This window comes from Carcharodon carcharias, chromosome 4 (assembly GCF_017639515.1).
Source record: "Carcharodon carcharias isolate sCarCar2 chromosome 4, sCarCar2.pri, whole genome shotgun sequence".
Classification (NCBI taxonomy): Eukaryota; Metazoa; Chordata; class Chondrichthyes; order Lamniformes; family Lamnidae; genus Carcharodon; species Carcharodon carcharias.
The window spans coordinates 22,308,625-22,336,262 of record NC_054470.1 but is presented as its reverse complement, the minus strand read 5'-3'; the positions used below and the strand labels follow the sequence as shown (position 1 = coordinate 22,336,262).

General features: G+C 41.9%; 1 protein-coding gene across 1 annotated transcript in view; it reads left to right on the top strand.

Annotated features, from left to right (window-relative positions):
- The window catches only part of LOC121276720 (transient receptor potential cation channel subfamily M member 6-like), a 195,206-nt gene that overhangs the window by 108,609 nt on the left and 58,959 nt on the right, over positions 1–27,638 (top strand). Inside the window, exons 22-27 of the mRNA XM_041185268.1 lie at positions 5,520–5,771; positions 8,357–8,531; positions 13,508–13,622; positions 15,769–15,968; positions 17,620–17,752; positions 22,787–23,688. Of these exons, the coding sequence (XP_041041202.1) occupies positions 5,520–5,771; positions 8,357–8,531; positions 13,508–13,622; positions 15,769–15,968; positions 17,620–17,752; positions 22,787–23,688 (1,777 nt within the window). The remainder of the gene's footprint in view (positions 1–5,519; positions 5,772–8,356; positions 8,532–13,507; positions 13,623–15,768; positions 15,969–17,619; positions 17,753–22,786; positions 23,689–27,638) is intronic.

The window sequence follows — 27,638 nt, the reverse complement described above, 5'->3', positions numbered from 1 at the left end:
TTGGAGGTGTGACATCCTACCTTGGGTGGGTGGGTGAGATGGTAGCCACAACTTCAGACAACTAATTGCCTGAGCAACAGAAAAATTCAGTCATGGTTTCCAGGGCCAACAGAGGCAGCAGATAACATGCAAACACCACCATCTGGAAGTTCCCCTCCAAGTCACTCACCATCCTGACTTGGAAATATATCACCATTCCTTCACTGTCATTGGGTCAAAATCCTGGAACTCCCTTCCTAACAGCACTGTGGGTGTACCTACACCGCAAGGACTGCTGTGGTTCAAGAAGGCAGCTCACCACCACCTTGTCAAGGGCAACTAGGGATGGGCAATAAATGCTGGCCCAGCCAGTGAAGCCCACATCCCGTGATGAAAAAAGATGCTGGACCCTAACTTTCCAGCTGCTAGTGGGGTCATCTCTCCACATTAAATCCTGGCCAATGCTTGAGCTGAAGTCCAAACAGATTTGAAAAGATTTGGCATAACTTTCTTGCTTTTGCCTCTATAAAACTCTATAATACTTTTTTTTAACAGTTTGAACAACTTGTCTTACCACTTGCAATGATTGTGTATGTCAACTCCCAGGTCTCTCTCTTGTAACTACTTATAAAATTCTACCGTTTAGCTTATATTGCCTCATTTTTCATTCCAAAGTGTATCAATTCACACTTCACTGCACTCAATTTCAACTGCCAGTTTCTGCCTATGTGCTCATCTGCTACCATTATCCTCACTGTTGGCTACATTTCTATACTTTGTGTCATCCACAAATTTTGACATTATGCCCTCTGTACCCAAGTCATTACAAAACACAGTGTTCCTAATACCGAACATTGGGGAACATTGCTGTTCACTTGCCCCCCATTCTGAAAAACATGTGTTCACTGCTTGTCTCTACTTCCTGTCAGCCAATTTTTAACACCATGGGCTTCAGTTTTGCTAAGACATGTTCCCACTGACTTTTTCTGCAGGGATTGTGCTCTGGAAGGACATTTCTTCTCTTGTGCCTTTCTAAGGTTCTGGAATTTATACTTCAAGGCACATAGGAATATTTAACTTTGCTAACAAACACAGGACTATTTGACTTTGCTAATAAATACAATGAGCAGAAGAATGCCCTGAGGTCAGTGCACTGGTGCCGGCAGTTGAGTAAGTCTTAAAGTCTGACACGTTTTGTTGAATCATACCTCGTGTTTTTTATGGCCAGCCACACACGGACATCATCATGTAGATGCTATTAGGTGCATGTGACAACCAAATGCTATAAAATTTTACACACACATGCTATTTATCACCTTTATCTTGTGTGGTGCTGTTAAATTAAGTGTTGTTCATGATGTTTCCAGGGCACATTCGTGACCCATTAATGCACTGCACTACATTTGCTCACTGAACCTGAAAATGTTCTCCCAAGGCTTGTGACACTGAAATCTCCTTGGTGTATTTGAAATTGGGGTAGCAATAAGCCTCTGTTGCACTAATGGCCCAATTATACTGAATTTTTTGTTTTCATGATGCAGTTTTCGCATTGCATTGACTCAGAAGGTGCTGTACAACCCTGACCTCCATATTGCTTGACATTTCAGTTCTTCATCCCACTCCCATTCTGACCTCTATGACTTTGCTTCTGACTGTTCCAGTGAAGTTCAATGTAAGTTCAAATAACAGCTTCTTACCTTTCTACTTGGCACTTTGCAACCCTCTGATCCTAACAATGACTTGAACAACTTCAGACCTGAAGTAAAACTCCTATTTTCTCTCTGGCTGTCATTGCCAGTGTGCAATGCTGGTCATTTTGGGGATGTGGGAGAGGGAAGACATTGAAACTTGGGATAGATTTTCCCTCTCGAAACACAGTTAGTGGCATGGTCTGATCCCTTGACCTACTTCTTCTTCCACTAGAGTGGAGCCTGTATCCCTTTCTACCCCTATAGCTATTCACATGCTCTCTGTGTCTTCTGTGACTACTGGTTTTCCAGTGATGCTGCCTGACAGGCTGAGTGTTTCCAGCTTTTTCTGTTTTTCTGTTCAGATTTACAGCAACTGTTGCATTTTGCTTGTTGTGTAACAAGGGAGTTTATTAGCAACAAGAAATATGAGACAGCCTCAGGAAACTAAGAAATAAGCATTCAGCTGAAAATGAATATCTAAGATTAGTAGAACTGCAACAGCTTCAAAGAAAACTTTTAAACTTTACCCGTGCACTTTCTAGAGCTAACTAAAAGCTGAGTATCCTTTTAGATACATAAACATAAACATAAGAACTGTAACCAGCATTAGGATACCAGTGAGTAGACTTCAGTCTGATCAGACTCCAAATTCGGGCTGGATTTTAAAGGCCCCCCCCAAGCGTGTTTTTGGCAGTGGGTCACATAAACTATGACGGCCAGCCCTTCCCTGCCCCATTACCCTGACTTAGCAGCATCTAGGATCCACTGGGGCCTTCATCCTGGGACTGCTGGCAATCCTGGCAGTGCCCACTATTGAGCTCTGGTGCTGCCAGGATTGCAAGAGCTGCCGCCAATCGGATTGTCCGGCCACCCGCAGCATGTTATTGCAGCATTTCTGCGGCCTTTTTTCTCATCTGTTGGTTTCTAACCAACATTTGAGTTGGTTGGGAGGGGTGGGGAGTGGGGGCGAGCAGTACGCCATCCCGTAAAACCCAACGCACATTTCACCATTCCTACCAAACATCCCCCCTAAAGTTGTTATAAAGCACAGATTTATCCATAACTGCCAAGTGTGTTTATCAATCAGAATCATTGGGGCTAGTTTTTACTGGGATGGCTGAAGCCCTGCCATTGAGGCTGAAAGTGGGCAAGCCTGCTTAGGCGTGCAGCATGACCTAGAGAGGTACCTTCCCAGCGGTGGCCAATTAAGTGGCCAAGAACTGTCAGCCCAATCGGAGGCCCTAGCAGTTCAACAGCACACTAGTGATTGCTGAGGGTAATTGCAGGATGGTTCAAAGCGGCGTAACGCCCTGGTGGGGAATGCCAGGCCAGGTAGGCAGTTCCTGGTGATTGGGGATGTGATCTCCATGGAAAGGCAGATCCACTGCCACGGGGCGGCCATGCCAACCAGAGGCTCCTTCACTGAGTCCATGTGTGCCCAAAAAGGAAGACCCCCATCACTAGAACATGCTGGGAGGATCGCTAGGTTTCACTACATGGTCTCCCCACATGACAGCAGGTAAAATGCCCGGGGAGGTGGGAAGTGGCACTCAAATGGCTCAATTTGGCTCCAGTCAGGTGGCTCACCTGCCAGTTTTCCAGATGCTGGCAAAATGGCATGGTAGCTGGAAGACAGGTCATGCCCCTCTATACCTTCCCATGTCTTCCAGCCTCCCACCTGTCACCAAAGGCCTGTTAAATTTCAGGTCACAGTCTCTGTGGTGCAATTTCCAGCCTTTTCTCAAGATTTCTCAGCGGCTTTTCATTAATTTGTTTTACTCCTTGTAACTAATGAGAATGTGAGTAAACTTTAACGGTGAACAAATGATCTCTTCAAGCAATTCATCAGTACAACTTAATAGGCATTGAGGACCAATAAATCCTTTAGAAAAAGAAAACTTCTCTTGTGATAATTCTATCCTTGAACACCACCATTGTTCAGACAAAGATTTTCAAGTGTTCAGACCTAATGCTGTCTATGAAGTGATCTTCAGTTATTAATGTATTCTCATCCTAAGTAAAGCCTTGTTAGCCTGGAGAACTGCTTTAAGATAACTTTTTTCCTTTCCTATGTACTGTAAATTGGAACATATTTTAAGACTTTTTGATACATAGCACTGACCTAAGGCCGGTTCTTTGTAATAATTGTGTAATTCCAAATAAACGCATGAACAGCTTGAAAAAAATATCTTCAGGAATATAAGCACAGGAGTGCTCCACTTAGGCCTGGATTTTCACAGAGTTGGAGTTGTTCTGGAGCCATTTAAAATTGATGGGCAGGAGCCAATTCTGGGATTCCCGCCATCACTTCTGGTGCCCCCCATTTGTTGTTGGCACGGAATAAGGGTAATGAGTCTGCACAACAAAAACAGAATTACCTGGAAAAACTCAGCAGGTCTGGCAGCATCGGCGGAGAAGAAAAGAGTTGACGTTTCGAGTCCTCATGACCCTTCGACAGAACTAGGACTCGAAACGTCAACTCTTTTCTTCTCCGCCGATGCTGCCAGACCTGCTGAGTTTTTCCAGGTAATTCTGTTTTTGTTTTGGATTTCCAGCATCCGCAGTTTTTTTGTTTTTATCTAATGAGTCTGCACTCCTGACCTGGCTGGCTCCATTTCATGGGTAGGCATCTCCTAGCTCCTGCAATTTTCATGGAGTTGGGCCAGGTTCTCCATGAATCATTGTTCAGGGTCCCTCAAAGGAGTGGTGAACCATAGTCTGGATTTGGAACCTTTTAAAAGTTCAAAAGATCTTACCCATGTCCCTTCCCTGCCCCCAAACCTCCCCATTCCAATTCAGTGCCAGCTCATGCCTTCCACTCACCCCTGTGCCCCCTTATGCACCCAATACCACTCATGTTCCCCTACCCACCCCCCTGGATCCATCATACCCTCCATGCCAACTCATGGCCCTTCCATGCCCATTCACCCAGTATGCACTATGTACAGAACCAATGAGCCATATCGTAACAAAGACATGTGTGAAGCTGCTTAGAAAAAAACACCCATTCAAAAATCATATTTTGGGAAAAAAAATAACATTTCTGTAACCCTATAAAAGTGTCAATCAGCCAGTCCCATAAAGTATCAATAACCGGGGCTTCAAACACTGCATACCTCTTAACTTTATGCAAATAAACATTGAGACATTGACAAAAGAGGTCACCGAAATATGAACTTACTATAACAACTTAAAGATGTCAATCAAGGAAAGTCAGCAGTTCTCTTCAGTTGTCCAAACAGAATCTCCTGCTGAGATAATCCTTTTATGTGCCTGGGCTCTCAGCTAAGCATACTTAATGAGGGCACATGTAAGAATTCTTTTAGTAGAACTGGATGGCCTCATTATGCCTCACTGGTTCACATGGAGCTCGACCGGATGGTGAAGTTCTTTCCTATCCCAGTACTGGTGCCAGTGTCCTGTGAAAGGAAACCCCTACTTTCCCCAACTGTTCACCTTCCTAATCTGCTTCTCCCTACACCAATTTGTAAGCAGCTGAAGTAAGAATCTAGAGTTTAGAACCCTTGATGTCCTAATATTTAATTGAACTTCTAGTTCCTGGTACTCTCTAAACAGGACCTCTTGGCTACTCTTTCCAATGTTGGTGGCCTCAACATGGACTACAACAACTGGTCTGCCCCCCTCACTCGCCAATATACTTCCAAGCCACTTTGAGATGTCTCTCAGGTGGCGCAATCTAGGCAATGTATTATTTGGAACCCCAGGTCCTACTAACAAGGGATGCTTTCTGCCATTCTAATTATTGAATCCATTGAATTATTGAACTTTTCTCAAAGACAATGTGGAACTTGGCCTGATTTCAACTTCATTTTAAACTTTGTTGTACAGATCTTCATATCAGAGCCTGGAAAATTCAACCGGAAGATTAAAGTTTGGGTCCAAGAATACTGGAACTTGAATGATTCGGTGGCTATCATTCTATTTGCGGTAGGGTTTGGTTTACGTTGGACTGACCAGCCATTACAGACAGCTGGAAAAATTATATACTCCCTGGACTTTATATTTTGGTTTGTGAGGCTTCTGGATTTCTTCGCAGTGAATCAACATGCAGGGCCATACTTGACAATGATTGGGAGAATGGCAAGTATTTAAAAATACTTCAGTGTACCTTTTCTCCTCAAAATAAGCTGTTTTCACTCTTAAGTAGATGTTATTATTTTATGGATAACTATATTGACATATATTTCTCACAACCAATTTTCTCAATTATATTAACGCTCGCATGTATAAGTTTATGATTTTTTTCATGTTGGTGGATGGTGTCAGGCAGAAATCTGAACAAATCACAATTTGATTAGATTGAAAGGGATGGATTTTATAAAATGAGTGGCAGGGAAAAATTGGCTGCTATTTTTATACCTCTCCTAATGCTGATTTCTGTTCACTTCAATAGAAATAAAAATTCAGAAAGATGCAAGATGAGCTGCTGCTTCACTAGCACACATTGTACAAAATCAAAATCTACTCCTTGGGAGGCAAGACCAAGTGAAACCTTCAGTTGAAGGGAACCCTGCACACCAGGGTGTGCAAAAGAAAAATAAAGATTTGCATTTATATTACACCTTTCATGACCTCAGGATGTCCCAGAACATTTTATAGAAAATAAAGCACTTTTGAAGTGTGGTTACTGGTGTAATGTGTGAGACAGAGATTTGTTATGATGCAGCAGATTATGTGTGCCAGGTGAATCAAATCCACGAGGGAAACTTGATCAAGCAGTCACAATGATTTTACAATTTGTATTTTATTTTGAGATGCTTGCCCTGAATTCAGTAGTAATAAGTCCACCAAGACTCTAGAGATTTTTTTTTTACAAAGCTAAATTAAACATTTATTAACAAAAGAAAAGATTTCAAGCACTTACATAGGTCTACAATTTACAACTATAATAGCTCCTGAAACCCCTAATTAATTTGCCTTCCAGTTACACCCCCATTAAGGCAATGGTAAAAAGTATTTAAACAGACCTAGGCAAGTCAAACACAATATGCTGGACAGTAGAATTCAAAGTGGCTTTTCCCAGCTTTGGTTTCTGTAGACAGCAGCTTAATGTACAACTACTGGAAGCTTCTCACATTTTTGATAAATCTTACAATGCCTTTCTCTTTGACACATAGCCTCTTCCACTCTATACAGTTTTTTCCCTTTTAATCCAAGTTCCATTGTTCCCATATGTTTTTGGAACTTTACCTTTCTCATAATATAAATCTAATCATGGTGTTAATATTGTCAGTGACCTTTGGGAAAAATAAACACACTGCTTGGCCTAGCTTCTCTAGCTAGGAGTAACATCCTACCATCTCTTTGAAATTCAAACTACCCTGGTTTACTTAAAAATGCAAATTCTCCTCACCACATTCTAAGACTTCAGCCATGTTTATGTATTTATCATTTCAAACCTAGCTTCTTTTGATAATCAAAGCCTCCAGACTAGTTGTCTCCAATTCAATTAAATCCTACACACACACACACACACACACACACACAAACTATCCAAACCCTTATCCAAACTATCCAAACCCTTATAGCTTAGTTTGAGGAACTGGGAGAGGTAAAATGAGGCATCGCAGTGCAACCAGTGACAGGCAGGTGTTATTTACCAAGTGATCGTTACATAGATGGTTGCCATTATCATTGTGGCATAGGAATTTATAACAAAAAGCTGCCACAAAAGTGACAAAAATGTAACAATAGTCATCTAGGTTTTTTAGTCAGGCAACATATGCAAAGATAACTATAAATTATAGACTAGGAAGGGAAGATTGGATGGCACAGGGCATTAGCAAACCATCCTGTTACCTCTGGGACCTCATTTCACATCGGATATAGAAGGATGTAATGAAAGGCTCCTTTCTCTGACAATTATAAGATCAGATGTAAAATGAGCTTGGCCTGTCCCAAGTTTTTGCTATCTATAAAGTTTTAAAAAATGTGGTGCAATAGAATGCATGCTCCTAAAATTCTTGGTGTGGCATACTGTTAGAGCAACGGAAACTTTCTAATGTATCTATCCCATGTCGTACTTCACCTTGAAAACTGTTATAATGGGGAAATTTGATCTATACAAATACACACTATCATGCTTAAAACTAAAAGAAATGTCAATAATAAAAATGCATAAATAATAATTAAAAGTGAAAGTTTATTTTTAGTTATGGGATACAAATTTCATTATCACCCTGTGGCTCCTGAATATTATGTAGACACCTTTGTGAAGCTCGATTTCTGGCACAAAGTCTCATTCGCAGCAAGCAGAGATTAGAAAATCAGGGCTAGTGTACTTGCCCTTAGTGAGGTGACACACAGGGAGTGGAGACCCATAAGAATACCTTGACATCTATAATCAAGAAGTTCCTATGCAAAATTTTGCAGAGGATTTTGGGGAAATTATGATATTGAAACACCATTGATCCTAAATTGGAAACTAGCTCCTGAAAAAATAACTAGCTCCCTCTCAAACTGTGCAAATTTTTCTTTAAAAGGAAATAATAATGCTTGCATTTATCATGCAAAATAGTAGAGGCTTAGAGATGAATTGCATCTCTTGTTAGATTTGCGCATGTACTAACCTGAAAACCTCTCTAGACATGAAGACATGATATGCAAATTGTTCTATACATACTATAATTCTTGTAGCAAAATAAATCTATTTCCTTCTGTTTTAGACAACAAACATGTTCTATATAGTGATTCTGATGGCAATTGTTCTCTTGAGTTTCGGGGTGTCAAGAAAGGCTATACTTTCTCCAGCAGAAGAACCATCTTGGCGACTTGCTCGAGATATAGTGTTCCAGCCTTACTGGATGATATTTGGTGAAGTCTATGCTTCTGAAATTGATCGTATGTATTCAGATATTTACATCTACTAATGCAATATATGATGTCCATAAATACATTAGTTGGACTGGATTAGGATAATCTTTTGACACAAGATATACAAAGTCATGAATAACCCATTACTGCATTTTAATTGGAAAAAAAAGTTTGTAATTCTCCATTGTCTGCCATGTGATTGAGGCTGTGGTTTTACTTGTCAACAAAACTTGCAGCATGCACTCGCTGACATCACTGTTCAGAATGAAGGCAGCTGTGAATATCGCAAATGTCTCCTCTTATTGAGAAATCTTAATGAAGGATCAAGATACAGTATAGAAGAAAGGGAGTAGTAGAAGAGACTTGCACAAATAATTGAAATATATCTAAGGGTGAGGGGGGATCTAATTGAAACTTAGAGAATACTGAAAGGCCTGGATAGAGTGGATGTGGGGAAGATGTTTCCATTAGTAGGAGAGACTAGGACTGAGGGCACAGCCTTAGAGTAAAGGGAAGACCTTTTAGAACAGAGATGAGGAGAAACTTCTTCAGCCAGAGAGTGGTGAATCTATGGAATTCATTGCCATAGAAGGCTGTGGTGGCCAGGTCATTGAGTGTATTTAAGGCCGAGACAGATTGGTTCTTGATTGGTAAGGGGATCAAAGGTTACGGAAAGAAGGTGGGAGAATGGGGTTGAGAAACTTATCAGCCATGATTGAATGGCGGAGCAGACTCGATGGGCTGAATGGCCTAATTTCTGCTCCTATGTCTTATGATCTTATTGTCTATATATATATGAGATCCAAAAGTTAGGCAGAGGATGACTTCCAAAAGGTGCAGATGATACATAAACAGCATTTTAATTTTATTATTGAGCAAATTTTTGTATTTTTAATTGAACATTTTCACAGAATCTATTTAAAATGATCAATAATAAGATGAAAAGACAAGTTAGAAGAACATTCTTTATACTAAGGCTTGTTGTGACACATGGAATGTTTTGCCACAAGGAATGGTGTTGAGAAAGAGACCATTGCATCTTTTAAAGGAAATTGATTAAATATTTGAAGCAGAGGAAGATACACTGTTATGGGAAGGGAGCAGAAATGTAGAGTCAGTTTTGCTTTGCTTTATAAAAGGGCCAACATATAACAATGGGCTAAATCGTCTTCTTCTGAGCTGTAAACTGTTATGGCTTTTAGAGTTCCATGTTGGCATGATTAGAGACACAGGGATAGATTTTAATTCAGGCCTTAGTGACCTATTTAAGTTAATACACTGGTGTTTGTTGTGTTTTTATAATGACATAAAAGCACCAATCACTCAGAAGGGATTAGGTAAATGCATTGTGGACTCATTTATCTAAACTAGGCACATAAGAACATGTATACATGGATAGAAAGCTTGAAGACATCAGCAGCAGGGCTGCCTCTGCTGTGTTCTACTCACAGTTTGGGGTAAATCTAAGGCTGGATCACATGACACACTTCCCTTCCAGTGATGGCACGCTGCTATCCCTTAAAGGCATATGACAACATCTCCCTTTCTTTTTAAAGATACTTTTCCCCCCTTCCAAAGAAGTATGACTCTTTACAATAGGTGTTCATGTTTAGTTACCATAATGTAAGGATATGGGACTGGTGAATCTATGCATCTCTAAAGTGTAGAGGTAATCTGCCGGTACACCCAGATTTTGTAATGGTAACCTTGTTTGGAGGTTTCTTTAATTGCTCACAATGATCTGTGGGATTGTCATTCGTGGTGTTGTTCCTTTGGAATTTGTCCTCAATGCAATAGGATTGCACATTGGTTGAGGAGCTGGAATGGATCTGATTTATCCACAGTTACACCTCACTGTTGCACCTTTGTGTGTAATGACTTCACAGGACCTTGTTCCAAGCAAATTGTTGTCACCTCGGCTGGTTTCCATGTATCTTCTGTGGGATCCTGGATGCAAACTTGTAGTCCCAATTGAAAACTTGGAAATTCTGTACCTGCATTTTTGTTGTGCACGTTGGTCATATTCTCTTGCTGCTTTTAAAGTTACTATCACGTTTTTGAGAGACTAGAATGGGTAAGATAGGTAAATTGATACACACCGGTCTGCCAAACACGAGCTCTGCTGGTGATGGAATAGTTGTACTTAAAGGCATCGCTCTCAGGTGTAACATTGCAATGTGTAATCTTGTATGCTCTGTCTACATTTGAGAATTAGGGATTTCACTGTAAAAATCATTTGTTCAGCTAGGCTGTTAGATCTAGGGTAATGAGGAGAAGGGGTAATATGTTCAATATCATGTGAGATTGAAAGAGATTCTGGCGAACAGCCCGATAGGCAGTAATTGAAAACAGCGTTGTCTGAATGGGGTATGAAATGTAGTAAATTCTTGGGACTTCTCTGTGTGATGTACTGACCAGTAACCATGCTTGGCATCAAGCTTCAAGCAGAATTTTGTTCACTGTTCTTCGTCTCATCAAGCAAATCGTCATCATTTTCTGGTTTGTCAGCCACCTCGTGTATATGTTTCTGACGGGGTACCGGATGGTCATTTTTTTGTTTAAAGACTCATTTCGTCTGTTTGGATCAGTGCATGGCTCTTTATAGCTACATCAGTCCTTGCTCTAGTGCACTGCCTCTGCCAATGGCTCTTTCTGCTGCATGCCTTGCAGCCTTGGTGCATGCAGAAGGCCACACCTGCCACATGTCTTGCTTGTTTTGCATGTTCTTATGAGTCCACCAAGAATTTGGGTTATGCTCAGGACCTGTAAGCTTTGTTGACCTGTGAGGTTTGCTTCTCCCTTATGTCCATCCTTGAGTTCTTCAATGCTATACATTTTAGGCTCGTCTGGCAGATCTTTCTGGATGCTTCCATGGGAGTGGAACCCAACAATTCTGTCTGCTAGCTCTGCGTTTGAAAAATCGCAGTATGCTGACTTTTCACTGCATCTACTGACAAAGGGGTCCATGGATTCTGCAGGCTGTTGTCGAAGTGACATGAACTCTAGTCGATGAATACAGAAGTTTACTTTGATTCTGAACCAGTCTTTCAATGTAGCCCATATTTTTGGGGGATCCTTTAGCTCTGCTGCTGTTAATCCATTCGTGTTCAACCTGTGCAGACCGTTCATTCCCAAGTGCTAGGCAATGTTTTATGGCTTGCCTGTATGGTTCAGACACACCTGAACCAAGAAACTATAGCTCTCTACACAGGGGTTGGGGTGGGGGATGGTGGGGCTGTCCACCAGCTGTAAAATTAGTGGCAACTCTCCACGGTCATTTCCAGGAGGCCCGGTGAGATTTAATCCCTGTGAGAGGAATTCCCCCGCCCACCGGAAATTCTGGTGTTGGGTGGATGTCCCACCTCTGAAAGCTGCCAGCCAATCAGAGATTGGAGCTCTCCAGTACTGACAGCGCCACCTGGGGCAGTAACCACTGCTGGTGCTGCCTACATCATGGATTGTCACTGGATCCATGGTAAAAAGGTAAGTGCAGTGAGTTCACTGGAGCTAGACAGAGAGGCCCTGGCAAAGGGAGGGAGTTGATTTAAAGGACAGAGGGGCTTCTTACTCTGGTCCCTCCATTCCCACTGGTGGGTGCCACTGTCAGGCATAGTACCCAGTAAGGAGGGACCACAACCCCCAACAGGCCTCAGACCTATCCATCAGAGTTTTCCTGGTGGTATGCCCCTGGTCCCAACCCCCACCCCTTAAGTGACCTTTGAGTAGCAAATTAAGTTCCTCCATTGACGACTGGGAGGGAGGGCTGTCCGCAAGCCTCCCTCTGGACTAAATCAATGGAAGGTGGGAAGGCAAGGGATCTCCACCCTGCAACTTCCCACCCGATCTTCGTTGAAATAACTTTGCTGGAAGTGTGAGGTAAATTCCTTTCATGTACATGATTAGGATTTCTGCCACATATCCAGTGACATTACAACAATGCAGCAGAGGCAGCTCTGAGAAAATTCCCGGTTAGTGTTTGTATTTGGTTGAAAGTTCATGCCTTTAACGCTATCAGAACTCAGAGAAAGATATTTGTGGACTTCACTCCATATGTAAATAGTAATAGGAACAAAAGAACAGGGCCAGGTGTAGGCCATTTAGCTCTTAAGCCTACTTCACTGTTCACTCATCTGCATCTAAACTCTGTTTATCTGTCTTGGCTCTGTATGCTACCCTTATCTCGCAAAAATGTAGAATGTAAACTTACTGAGATGTTTCCAGGTCCTAAAGGAATTAAGTGTTTCATGTGAACATTAACAAAATCATCCTGGATTCAGCAATGGAAGTACCTAAAAGGACAACATCTGTGTGTGAGTTTGTCACAACAGGTTGTGTACAGACACTTGAGGCAAAACAAGAAAACCCTTTAGAATATATGCAAGATACCATTAGAAACATCAACAAACTCAGAGGGTAGAATGTAATCCCCTTAAAATAATCCTCAATTTAATTGTTCCAATATCCGAAGGTGATATTGCACCAAATGCCAACTGGGACCCTGGAAATCAAAAAAGAGGTTGATAACTGCCATAGGATAATAATGGGAACAAAAATTAATTGAAAGTAATAGAATGTTAGATAAAATATTTCCTTGGATTGAGCCCTCAGATTACAATGGCTTCAGAAAAAGTTGTCCTTAAACATCTCTGCTTCCAAAATAAATACATCTGGTTCTGCATTGTATAAGGCATTAAATATGTCATATGAGATTGTGCTTTACTGGGACATGGAAATGTAGTAATAAGACACGTGGCAGAATTTATCAAAGGTCCTGGTTAAATGCAGACAGCTTGCACTGCAGTGCAACTAGAATCTGTGGCAAGAGTTGAATGATATCTTTCCTATCTGAAGGCTGAAATCTGCCTGTTTTCCCTGTTACATGTTACAGGCGTATGGGGTCAGTTCTGATTGCCCAATCAACATTGAAGACTTTATATTATATCAACAAAGAAGTGTACAGCATTTATTAATTATTTTAATCTGCTGTTCTCTTATAATTGCAGCTTGTGAAGAAGGTGCAGATTGCCCTCCTGGTTCATTTCTTAATCCATTTCTCCAGGCGGTTTATCTGTTTGCGCAATATATTATACTGGTCAACCTACTCATCGCTTTCTTCAAGTAAGAACTACTTATAAAAGGAGTATGAATTATCTCTCCTTTCTGTTGCAAAGTTTATCAAGTTGTAGAAATGCATCTTACATAGAAAAAATTTTGAATCTTTGAGACAATCATGGGTTTGAAAGGTAATATTCAGAGTCATTACCTAATAGCTATTACTAAGGCTGAGAGTTCACTGAAATTTGGTTCCTCTATGCTCTTGCATTCAGGAAGCACTCCAGTTCATAATTAAGTTAATGGGGCTGAAAATCTATGATAACTGCATTCTGGCATGACTGCACACTTGGAACCTCTGCCATTCTAGTGTCAAACTTTGCGGGTCAGAAGGAGGCCCTTTAACTAAAAATGCATTAAGGCTGGTGATCTACTCCCAGAATCGGGATATCACAACGCATATTATTGACTCTGTGGGGAGGTGCCTGTTCCCCGTCAGGAAGTGGGAGACATGTGCCTCTCTCAACTACTTTATAAGATGACCAATACCACCTAAAACAGATTGGTTAGTCAACAGGTTGTTTTTGGATGTTAATGTGCTTCAATTAGTTGCCATATTTGTCTACATAAATACAGTGGCAACACTTCAAAAGTAATTCATTGGTTGTAAAGCACATTCTGATGCCCCATGGACAAAACAATTATATAAATACTAATATTTTCTTTATTAAATAATTGTAAGATTTTCTAGAGCAGTAGGTATTAATCTGTTTGATTCCACATTGTTACATACCCTACCCACGTTGAAAGAATAAAATCTCTTTTGGTCATATTGATGGCATCCATCTGTCTCAGGAGATGATATACTGCACCCAGGGTGTATGACACTTCTGTAATGATGTTCGTCTATGGTGGCTGTAGAGGCTGATTTGTGAGTGGCAATCCCTTCCACAGCTGGCACAGATAAAAAGCGTTGGTCTGAGTTTGGCTGATGTTTTTTCCTTCTGGAGGACTCTCTTTTCCGCCATCTGGTCATTTCTTTTGTCCTCTGCTTTTTCCATGCCCTTCCTGTCAGGCTTGTCTTCAGACACTCCGATCAGCAGCAAGGACTTCCCATGCTTCAACTCTGATTCTGGTCAACCTGAAATCTCACTTGTAGATATCCTTGTATCGCAGACACTTTGGTCTCGGGCTGATAGCAAGCTCGCCATAGAGCATGTCTTTGGGGATGTGGCTGCCATCCATTTGGCTCACATGACCCAGCCAATGGAGTCGCTACTGGCTCAAGAGGGCAAACATGCTGGGGATTCCTGCATGCTGGTGTACTTCCATATTCGGCACCCTGTCTTGCTAGGAAGTGCCCAATATTCATCTGAGGCAACAGAGCTGGAAGCTATCAATGATGAGCAACCCATCAGTTGAGATAGGGCACAACTTTGTAAACAGGGATGTGAATGCCAACTTGGGTGTAGCCCTTGGACTCTGGAAAGGTCAATAGCCCTGCAGAGTTATTGCTACTGTTGGTCAGTCAAGGAAGTTATGAAGTTATTGCTTTAGCTGAATATTGCATCTATGATTGTCTTACTGTATCTGTAAACAGCAACAAATAAAAGCAGGAAATACTAAAAAAAAACACTGAGTAGGTCATTCAGCATCTGTGGAGAGAGAAACAGAGTACTGTTTCAGGTTGATGATCCTTCATCGGTATTGTTTGTAGATAGCAATAACTCACAAATCCAGTGCATACAAATTGATAGTCATGATGCCATGAAAGTTAAATATTATGCAGAGGTCTTGAGAAGGTGGCTCTCCTGTTGATCCTTGGTCAGCTTTACTTTACTACCAGCTATCTGTGGCTGGTATAGTAGGCCTTGTGTAGTGGTGCTTCAGGAAGTAACTTTGTATATCACTTGAAATCATGAGCTCTTTAAATCCTGTTTTGCCAAGTTCAGTGTTAGTGGAGCATTGACTACAGCCCTGATAATAGGGAAAAAAAAACTTGACAAGTGAATGATGCATCTGATTTGATAGAGAAAAAAGCTTCAACAGGAATACAATTTTGAAGTGAGAAGCTATTCTAACAAGAGAAATTCATTTGGACTTTATTGTAATTAAATCTGAGCTTAGGCTCAGTGTGTACATTCATATTGAGTGTAATATTAAGTTTTACTCTTCACTGCTTTAACAGTTCTGATTATGTTTTTCCCTATAGTAATGTGTATTATGAGATGAAATCCATCTCCAACAGACTTTGGAAATACAATCGCTACCGTTACATTATGACCTATCATGAAAAGCCATGGCTGCCGCCACCAATTATTATCTTCAGCCACGTAGCTCTGCTCATGAGTCGAATTTACCAACGTCGAGCAAAAACTGAGGTGGATCAAGAAGATGAGGATGTTGGGTTAAGTAAGTAACACCATATTAAGATCATGAATGATGTGAATTTTGTTGGTAGAAACATTGTAAACAATGACCTGGTTCTTCATAATGTAGCAATAAATTTGTTCCACACGGGGTCGTTTCTGCTCTTACAGTGTTTTATAAAGTGGACAGTAACAATATTTTTTATTTTGATGCACACAATTCCGTTTTTTTCCACTGGAGCATCAGTGCAAATTAAAGCTTCTATTCACATATTAGTAGCCGGAGGCTTCCTCATCTTTCACTTGCAGTGCAGTGTGAACAATTGTAGGGATCATTATGGAGTTCAAAGCTCCCAGTGTTCTGGTTTGAAGCTAACGCTGTGATTTGTAAATGAGCTTAACCAGTACGAAGGATCAGTGGTGTGAATTAGCATGATGACACAGCATATTGGAGCCCTCACAAGCTGCAACATGGAATTTTGGGTCATTGGCATCTCTGCCTGTGATCCTTCAAATGCTGGAAAGCAAAATTGTGTGTGTTGCATAACAGGCTGTTAATTTACAGCCAGCAGTTTTCATCCAGTGTCTAAAGTGAAAATTATCCCTACAATCTCAACTCCATAGCCTCCATTCCTTGGGGTCTGATTTTAGTTGTTTAGGCCCTTGTGATTTGAGGGCCCAGACCATGATCCCAGTCTGGACACCTAGGTGGTCTCTGTATCTGCTCATGGGACGAGATTTATGCCCTGTCTGTCCAAGTGTCACCCATAAATTGGATTTCTTTGACATGGGAACTCATGGCATATCTTCATAAGCAATGGCATGTGGTTCTCTCCCGCAAAGCTGGATTCTTCAAAGCAAGGTCAGAACTCAGTGTATTCTAGACCCAGTCTAGTTTCCAGCCATTCCAGCAGATCCCAATTGAAGTTACATCAGGACTACACTGCAGATTTTTACAGCTAGTTACTTTAACCAATTCAATTCAATTCAATTGACATATAAGATGTTAAAAATGCTGCTAATCAGTGATGTTAGTTTGGTGCCCTCTATTGGACACTGAAGGGAACTCTCAGTTGTGATGTGTTTATGAAGAAATCTGTCCTGGAGACAATTGGAAACTACTTTGGGCACTGGGACAAAATAAGTATACATATAAAGCAACACATTGAATATTTAATTCAAGGAGGCAGGAGACTGGATGCTCTTGATGAGGCAGATCTTTTCACTGAAGTCTTTTAAAACCATCAATATATGAATAGCCTGTCATGAAAGTAAGAGATGGCACTTCCTGTGTAAACCAATAGCCTATGTTATGTGGGTGATGAGGTCAACATTAAAGCTACTGTCATAAGCATTTTGGGCATGAGTAGATCCAGTGACTCCAATGGAAAGGAACATTATGCAGGCAGTGTAACCCCAGTCAATTTGTCCACCCCCAAACTGAAAACTCGAGGAGAAACTATTTGCTGGCCACAGGATGGGGAGGTGGCAGGTATTGTCACTGTAGCTGCTCGTGGAGCAGCATGGTTAGAGACCCGGGAGCAGGCGACCTGACTGCAATTTAACAGCAATTCCACAAAATGCCTGGCATTGGCAGAATGCGAGAGAAAGGAAATAATAAATATGTTTTAAAAAACGAATTATCTGCTTGATGCTGAATATTTAACCAGTTTAGAAAACTTCATTTTGAATAGAATTGTATCTGAGTAAGGAGGAGTTGAAAAAGCTTCATGACTTTGAAGAGCTATGTGTGGAGAAATACTTTCATGAGAAGAATGAAAATCACCATTCAAGTGACAATGAAAGAATTAGAGTAACAACTGAAAGGTAAATCTGCAGCAGTTTCCCGATTAAAGTATTATTATTATTAAGTTTTATGCTTGTTAAGATTTGGAATGCCAGTGTCAGCAGGAAGTCCTCCAAGGGCACAGTAGATCTCAGAGTAACGCTCACTCAAATTCTGCTCCAAAAATAGGCCTTGACTTTGACCTCAGAATAGCACCCTCTACAGCACCATTACAATACTTCCATGCTTTATACCAAGCATTCTTAGTGTCCTTGAATGACACTGAAATAGGGGAATTTTGTGCTTTGAGCCTGTGTCTGCTATGAACTTGATTGAGACTCTGTAAACACATTCATTGATGTCTTTATTGATAACATGGGGATGTTTTTATCCATCAGTCTGCATTAGATTAAACCCATGGCTTAGAGGGCAGTATGCTAACCCATTGTAACACCATCGCCAACAGCTTTGATTTCTATAATGTCTTTAATGTAGTAAAATATCCCTAGATGCACATGCTAGTTGCTATGTAACAGGTTTAAGTTAACTTGTGGACAAGACTTCTGTATAGTGTGAGACAAAGAATAAATTTCTATCTAGCGGCTGAGGTTTACTTGTTTTGAAGCTAAAACTTTAAGCAGTTAAAAACCTTTTGTTGATTTTTATTTATTGCAAGTTTTGCGAATGCAGAGCAATCAGCTATACAGCCACTCACTGACTCTAAATGTCAACCACTCTGTCAGATGAGTTTAAAGACTATCCTCTATGTCATTCCTCATGGTATTCTTAAAAGCAGATTGTATGTGTGCCTATTTCATACTCTTATTTTAAATTAAACTCTATTTCAAATTATAGCAGAAAGCATTTTCGCTGAAAAGCTGAGAGCATAAAACTTGTAGGAAACTAAGTTGTCACAATGGATAGAGAAATTATGGTTTTAGCATTAATTATGTTGTCCTGTCTTGGCTCTTGGGTGAATTATTGAATAATTGCACTGCCTGGTATAAAACTAAACCAAAAGAGCGAGGCAGGCATTCAGGATCAAATGCTGCAAAATTCTTCCGGGTTGCAGTTAGGCCTCATTTACAGCCTGGATCTCACGTAGACCCCATGTCTGCTAGTGGGCCAGCAAATATATATGTTCTGATCAGGTGTACCATATGCCAGGTCCCTCTGAAGGAATTCCCGGAGCAGGGAGTTACTGCCTTTACCGTGCCCCACTGATGGCAATGATCTCGTAAGGGGCTGGTGAAGTTTTGGCCATCACAAAACTCTTACAGAATCACTGCTAGGTCAGGATCTGGTATACCTAATTTCCAACTGTACTCATGTACTCATGTTCACATCACAATGGGAATATGCTGAAATGGCTGAGGACTTTTATAACCTACAACTTTATTGCTTACTCTCAACCAGCCCTCAGTGTGTATAATGCAATAACAGCATACTTTTCGTTGAGTGCCTTTCAAGTGAGAAAGCAATCTCAAGATGCTTTACAGGAAGAACAAACAGGAAATAGGTGAGGTTTTCTTTATTCATTCACGGGATGTGGGTTTCGTTGGCTGGGCCAGCATTTATTGCCCATCCCTAATTGCCATTGAGAAGGTAGTGGTGAGCTGCCTTCTTGAACCGCTGCAGTCCATGTGGTGTAGGTACACCGACAGTGAAGGGAGTTGCAGGGTCTTGACCCAGTGACAGTGAAGGAACGGTGATATATTTCCAAGTCAGGATGGTGAGTGACTTGGAGGGGAACTTACAGGTGTTGCCGTTCCCATCTATCTACTGTCCTTGTCCTTCTAGATAGTAGTGGTTGTGGGTTTGGAAGATATTGTCTAAGGAGCCTTGGTGAATTCCTGCAGTGCATCTTGCAGATGGTACACACTGCTGCTACTGTGCGTCGGTTGTGGAGGGAGTAAATGTTTGTGGATTTGGTGCCAATCGAGTGTGCTGCTTTGTCCTGGATGGTGTCAAGCTTCTTGAGTGTTGTGGGAGTTGCACTCATCCAAGCAAGTAGGGAGTATTCCACCACACTCCTGACTTGTGCCTTGTAGATGGTGGACAGGTTTTGGGGAGTCAGGAGGTGAGTTACTCGTTGCATGATTTCTAGCCTCTGACCTGCTCTTGTAGCCACAGTATTTATATGGCTAGTCCAGTTCAGGTTCTGGTCAATGGTAACCCCCAGGATGTTGATAGTGAGGGATCCAGTGATGGTAATGCCATTGAACATCAAGGGGCGATGGTTGGATTCTCTCTTTTTTTGGAGATAATCATTGCCTGGCACTTGTATGGCGTGAATGTAACTTGCCACTTGTCAGCCCAAATTGAGTATTGTCCAGGTTGTGCTGCATTTGGACATGGACTGCTTCAGTATCTGAGGAGTCGCGAATGGCACTGAACATTGTACAATGATCAGCGAACATACCCACTTCTGACCTTATGATGGAAGGAAGGTAATTGGTGAAGCAGCTGAAGATGATTGGGCTGAGGACACTACACTGATGTCCTGGAGCTGAGATGACTGATCTCCAACAACTACAACCATTTTCCTTTTGTGTTAGATATGCCTTCAATCAGTGGAGAGTTTTCTCCCTGATTCCCATTGACTCCAGTTTTGCTTGGGCTCCTTAATGCCACACTTCGGTCAAATGCGGCCTTGATGTCAAGGGCAGTCACTCTCACGTCACCTGAGGAGTTCAGCTCTTTTGTCCATATTTGAACCAAGGCTGTAATGAGGTCAGGAGCTGAGAGGCCCTGGCAGAACCCAAACTGAACATCAGTGAACAGGTTATTGCTAAGCAAGTGCTGCTTGCTAGCACTATTGATGACTCCTTCTATTACTTTTCTGATGACCGAGAGTAGACTGATGGGGCGGTAATTGGCCGGGTTGGATTTGTCCTGCTTTTTGTGTACAGGACATACCTGGGCATTTGCCACATAGCCAGGTAGATGCCAGTGTTGTAGCTGTACTGGAACAGCTTGGCAAATTCTGGAGCACAAGGCTTCAGTTCTACTGCTGGAATGCTGTCAGGGCCCATAGCCTTTGCAGTAGCCAGTGCCTTCAGTCATTTCTTGATATCATGTGGAGTGAATCGAATTAGCTGAAGACTGACATCTGTGATGCTGGGAACATCTGGAGGAGGCCAAGATGGATCATCCACTTGGCACTTCTGGCTGAAGATTGGAGCAAATTCTTCAGCCTTATCTTTTGCACTGATGTACTGCGGTCCCCCATCATTGAGGGTGGGGATATTTGTGGAGCCTCCTCCTCCAGTGAGTTGTTTAATTGTCCACCACCATTCACAACAGGATGTGGCAGGACTGCAGAGCTTGGATCTGATCCGTTGGTTGTGGATCGCTTAGCCCTGTCTATCACTTGCTGCTTAGGTTGTTTGGCACGCCAGTAGTCCTGTGTTAGAGCTTTACCAGGTTGACATCTCATTTTTGGTATGCCAGGTGCTGCTCCTGGCATGCCCACTTGCACTCTTGATCTAACCAGGATTGATCCCCTGGCTTGATGGTAATGGTAGTGTAAGGATATGCCTGGGCCATGTGCTTCCAGATTGTGTTTGAGTAAAATTCTGCTGCTGCTGTTGGCCCAAAGCGCCTTATGGATGCCTAGTCTTCAGTTGCTAGATCCACTTGAAATCTATCTCATTTAGCATGGTGGTAGTGCCACACAACACACTGGAGGGTATCCTCAATGTGAAGGTGGGACATGGTCCCCACAATAACTGTACGGTGGTCAGTCCTACCGATGCTGTTTTGGGACAGGTGTATCTGCAGCAGGCAGGTTGGTGAGGATGAGGTCAAGTATGTGTTTCCCTCTTGTTGGTTCTCTCACCACCAGACCCAATCTAGCAGCTATGTCAGTTAGGACTTGGCCAGCTCGGTCACTAGAGGTGCTACCGCGCCACTCTTGGCGATGGACATTGAAGCCCCCCAACCAGAGTACATTCTGTGCCCTTGCCAACCTCAGAGCTTCCTCCAAATGGTGTTCAACACGGGGGAGCACTGATTCATCAGCTGAGGGAGGGCGGTATGTGGTAATCAGCAGGAGGTTTCCTTGCCCATGTTTGACCTGATGCCATGAGACCTCCTGGGTCCAGCGTCGATGTTGAGGACTCCCAGGGCAACCCCGTCATGACTGTATACTGCTGTTCCACCACCTCTCCTGGGCCTGTCCTGCCGGTGGGGCAAGACATATGCAGGGATGGTGATGGTGGTGTCTGGGACACTATCTGTAAGGTATGATTCCATGAGCATGACTATGTCAGGCTGTTGCTTGACTAGTCTGTGAGACAGCTCTCCCAATTTTGGCACTAGCCACCAGATGTTAATAAGGAGGACTTTGCAGGGTTGACAGGACTGCGATTGCTGTTGTCGTTTCCGGTGCTTAGGTTGATGCCAGGTGGTCGGTCAGGTTTCATGCCTTTTTAGCGACTTTCTAGCAGTTTGATACAACTGAGTGGCTTGCTAGGCCACTTCAGAGGGCATTTAAGAGTCAACCATATTGCTGTGGGTCAACTGTAGGCCAGACCAGGCCAGGTCAGGACGACAGATTTCCTTCTCTAAAGGGCATTAGTGGACCTGATGGGTTTTTACAACAATCGACAATGGTTTCATGGTCATCATTAGACTTTTAACTTCAGATTTTTATTGAATTCAAATTCCACTACCTGCCGTGACGGGATTTGAACCCATCCCCAGAGCATTACCCTGGGTCCCTGGATTACTAGTCCACTACTCCATCACCTGCATATATAGATATTAGAAAATTGTTTGGAACAAAACAAATTGAGATACCATTTGACTGAATTGGTGCTGTCATATCATAAACAGTCAAATCTGTTTTTCCCTCTGCTTGGGTTGCAACTGGAAAACTGTCATTGGACTAATTATCACAATAAAGAGGATCGGCAGATTCATATCTAAACAATAAAAACTTGCCTTTATATGGTGCCGTTAATGTAGTAAAACATTCCAAGGTGCTTCAGCTGGAGATTCCTAGTTGGCTGTTTCAGAAAATGTGGTAAATTGAAGGAATCAAAATAGCTAAAATGTGTCTTATTTTCTAGGGTTGAAGAAATGGCAATGCATTTGAAAGAAGTAAATGAGAAAGTGCATTATGTCAAGGAATCTTTGCACAGTTTGGACAGCCAGCTTGGACATCTGCAGGACCTCTCAGCCCTGACTGTGGACACCCTCAAAGTGATCTCTGCTGTGGATAGTTTAAAAGTGGACAATGCATTCTTAGGGACAAACACAGAAAACAATGACTTTCGGAAGCTGCCCCATAGCTGGAGCAATGTAATTCACCTGAATCCCTTAGACCATTTTTCTGCTGAAGCAAAGCAAAATTATTATAGCACCCCACCTTCATTACTTCGAAACTTAACAAACAGCCAGAAGCCCTCAATATGCTATCACGATGCAAACATTGTGGCGGAGTCACCTAAATCAGTAAAGCAGAATGAAAACAACCAGGAGTTATATGCTGATCGAACACATCTGAAGCAAAAATGGTTGGAAGGTGACACTGTCATGTCGAAAGTGTTACTTGAGCCCACATCCCCTCATAAATATGAACAGTTATCCCTAGTCCCCTTACCTCTCGGAGGTCCTAAGTGTACAGAACTCCGATTTAATTTGTCACTTCCAAGCACCTTGACATTGACCAGCTTAAACTCAATAGTTCAGAAGCGAGAGAAAAGCCCATGCAGCACACCAGTACAACTCAGCTTTCAAAGGATGCTCTCTGAGCAGAACAAGGCAGAAGACCATGGTAAACAATGGGATGTTATTCATATGTCACCTGTAACGACTGATGGGAGAGTAGATCAACTTTCATTGAACCTACTAGCTTCTCCCATGGTTATTGATGCTTCTCTATTGCCCGGCAATCATAGTGAAGAGATTGAAGGTGGTTACGTCAACTGGGCATTCAATGAAGATGATGAGCCGGGAATCTTCAATGGAAGTTTGGAAAATCAAAATAAAAAATGTGTGCATTCTTTATTTAATACTGACTATAACTATAGGGATGGTAGATCATGCCACACTCAGGTCAAAAAGTCTCATTCCTTCCCATGCAATTCAGACAGATCTGGACTTACCAGCTTGGAGTCTTTCTCCAAGAACAAATATAACAGCATTTCCTACTGGATAAATCCACTGAGAAGGAACAGCTGGTCTTCTCGAAGAAACAGCTTCAGGTTCAGGATTCAGAAGGATGAAAATCTGTGGAGCAGAAGCAAATTGAAAGGTTATTTTTATTATATTTTGTAATAATAGGCAAATGTCCATGACCTCAAGAAGCCACAAGCTAAAATTAAAGAGTGATTTCTTAATAATTTGAGTCCTAAAAATGTCAATGCATATTGCAAACAATGCTTTAACAGAACATTTTAATGGGAGGCGGAGGTGTGTGGCCTTATGGTGAGAACTGGCCCATTTAATCCCCAATAGTCTGGATTTTTACTACCAAAGAAGGTAGCTCAGGTTGGGATATTTTCCGATTCACCGGACCCACCTTGGTAGAAAGACCCCAATTTTCACTCTGGGGAGGGGATGCGAGATAGAGCCAGACCCTCCGACCATGGAAGCAGATCAGAGGCGTCCTCAGGGGTGGCTGAATCCTGAAGCAGGCTAGTTAAAAGATCCATCTCAGTTCTCTGGGCCTTTATCCCAGTTTTTAACATTACGCTTTAGGTCCTCTAGTCCTCACCCCTCGCCCCCCCATTAACCCCCATCCACTCTCCATGTCACCTCACCAAATCATGCCCCCTATCTACCCCATGGCCCCTGATTGCCCACATGCCAACTCATGCCAACTCATGCTACATGCCAACTCACCAACTACCCATGGTCATTATACTCTTATGCCAACACACCCTGTATCCACTATGAGCAGACCTCAGGAGCCATATTGAGATGAAATCAAACAAAGATCTAAAAATGTAATACAGCCTTCACTATATTGAATAAAACTCCCATTCATGAAAGTCCATTAAAACCTTTTAAATCTCAAGTGCTTAATATCTTATAAAGACAAACAAACTTCTATTCATAAACCCAAATCAAAGATAGCTAACCCTTTAATAGCCTTTCTGGGCTATTAATCAAACTGTGAACTCGGAACCCCTGTGAGGTAATTATAGCCTTTGAACCATAGAAACTATAGAATTATAGAAATGTTACAGCACAGAAGGAAGCCATTCAATCCATCATGTATGTGCTGGCTGAAAAAACTAAGTTGCCCATTCTAATTCCACCTTCTAGCACCCAGTCCATAGCCTTGCAGGTTACAGTGCTTCAGGTGCAGATCCAGGCACTTTTTAAATGAGCTCAGGGTCTCTGCCTCAACCATCAGTCCAGGCAGTGCATTTCAGACATCTATCACCCTGTCAAAAAGTTTTCCTAATATCCCCTCTAATCCTTCTACCAATCACCTTAAATCTGTGCCCACTGGTAATTGACCTCTCCACTAGGGGAATGAAATATTTCCTCTCTACTGTGTCTAGGCCCCTCACAATGTTGTGCACCTCAATCAAGTCACCTCTCAGCATCCTTTGTTCTAAGGAAAACAACCAAACCTACCCAATCTTTTCTGATAGCTACAATTTTCAAGCCCTGGCAACATTTTTGTAACTCTCCTCTTGTACTCTCTGCAGAGCAATTATGTCCTTCCTGTAATCTGGTGACCAGAACTGCACACAGAATTTCAGCTGTAGCCTAACTGGCATTTTATACAGTTCTAGCATTGCATCCCTGCTTTTGTATCCTATACCTCATCTAATAAAGGAAAGCATTCCATATACCTTTTTTGCCACCTCATCTACCTGTCTCGCTACCTTCCAGGACCTGTAGGCATGCACTCCCAGGTCTCTCACTTCCTCTACCCCTCTCAATATCCTCCTGTTTACTGTGTATTCCCTTGCTTTGTTTTCCCTCCCAAAACGTATTACTTCACACTTCTCCGGATTGAATTCCAGTTGCTACTTTTCTACCCACTCAACCAAACCGTTGATATAATTCTGGAGTCGACCGCTATCCTCTTCGCTATCAACTACACGGCTGATTTTTGTGTCATCTGAAAATTTCCAAATCATCCCTCCCACGTTTAAGTCCAAATCATTGATTATATGATTATATACCACAAACAGCAAGGGGCCCAACACTGAGTCCTGTGGAACACCACTGGAAGCCACTCTCCACTCACAAAAACATCCATTGAAACCCTTAGTTTCCTGACTCTGAGCCAATTTTGGATCCAATTCCCCACATTCCTCTGTATCCCATGGACTTTTACTTTTCCGACCAGTCTGCCACATGGGATCTTGTCAAATGCCTTACTAAAATCCATGTAGACCCACCCCCCCCCTTATACACTGCACTACCCTCATCAATTCCCTCTTTGCTACTTCCTCAAAAAAATGACTTAAGCTAGTAAGACACAACTTTCCCTTAACAAAACCATGCTCACTATCCCTGATTAATCCATTTCTTTCTAAGTGATAGTTTATTCCATCTATCAGAATTGATTCCAATGATTTGTCCACCACCAAAGTCAGACTGACTGCCACATCATTTTCTGGCCTATCCCGCACGCCCTTTTTATACAATGGTACAACATTCGCAGACCTGCAATCCTCTGGTAGCTCATCTGTACCTAGTGAGGATTGAAAAATGATCCTCAGAGCATCCAATATTTCCTCCCTGGCTTCTTTTAACAACCTGGGATACAGTCCATCTGGCCTCAGTGATTTACCCACCTTCAAGGATGACAGTCCCTCCTGTACTTCCTCTCTCATTATGCTTACTGTATCTAACATTTCACACTCCTCCTCATTAACTAGAATGATTGCATCATCCCTCTCCTTTGAGAAGACAGAGACAAAGTGCTTATTTAAGAAGCCTGCCCACATCTTCTGCATCAATGCATAAGTTACCTTGTATGTCCGTGATAGGCCCTACCATTTTCTTAGTTTTGTCCTTGCTGTTAATGTACTGATAAAACATCTTTGGGTTTTCCTTGATTTTATCTGCCAATATTTTTTCATATCCTCTCTTTGCTTTCCTAATTTTCTTTTTTACTTCGGCCCTGTATTTTCTATACTCCTCTAGGCTTTCTAACATATTAATTTTTTTGCGATTGTCATAAGCTTTCTTTTTCTGCTTTATCTTATCCTGTTTACTGCTAGATAACCAGAGGATTCTAGATTTGGCATTACCACCCTTTCTCTTTGTGGGGATATGTCTACAATGCGCTGGTAGAATCTCACTTTTGAATGCCTCCCACTGATTTGTCACTGATTTCCCTTCAAGTAGCTGTAACCAGTCCACTTTTGCCAGGTCACTTCTCAGCTTCATAAAATTTGTCTTTCCACAATGTAGAACCCTTAGTCCTGTTCTATACTTATCCTTTTCCATAATTATGCTAAACCTAGCTGTATTATCGTAATTATCTCCAAAATGGCTATCCACTGCTACTTCATCCATTTGCCCAGCTTCATACCCTAAGACTAAATCTAGAATTGTACCCCCTCTCATTGAGCTTGTTACTTGCTAGCTAAAACAGTTCTTTTAAATGCAGTTCAAGAATTTTGTGCTTTCTGTGCCCTCCACACTGTTCATATGCCATTTGATATTAGGGTTGTTAAAATCCCCAACTATTATTGTCCTATTGTTTTAACACTCAGAAATTTGTCTACATATTTGCTCTTCTATCTCCCTCTCACTATTTGGGGGTCTATAGTACCCTTCTAGTAGTGTGGCTGCCCCTTTTTTATTTCTGAGCTTAACCCATATGGCCTCATTTGATGATTCATTTGTTATATCATCCCTCCTCACAGCTGTAATTGCTTCTTTAACCAATAATGCTATACCTCCACCTTTGTAGCCCCCTCTCTATCCTGTCTGAAAACTGTA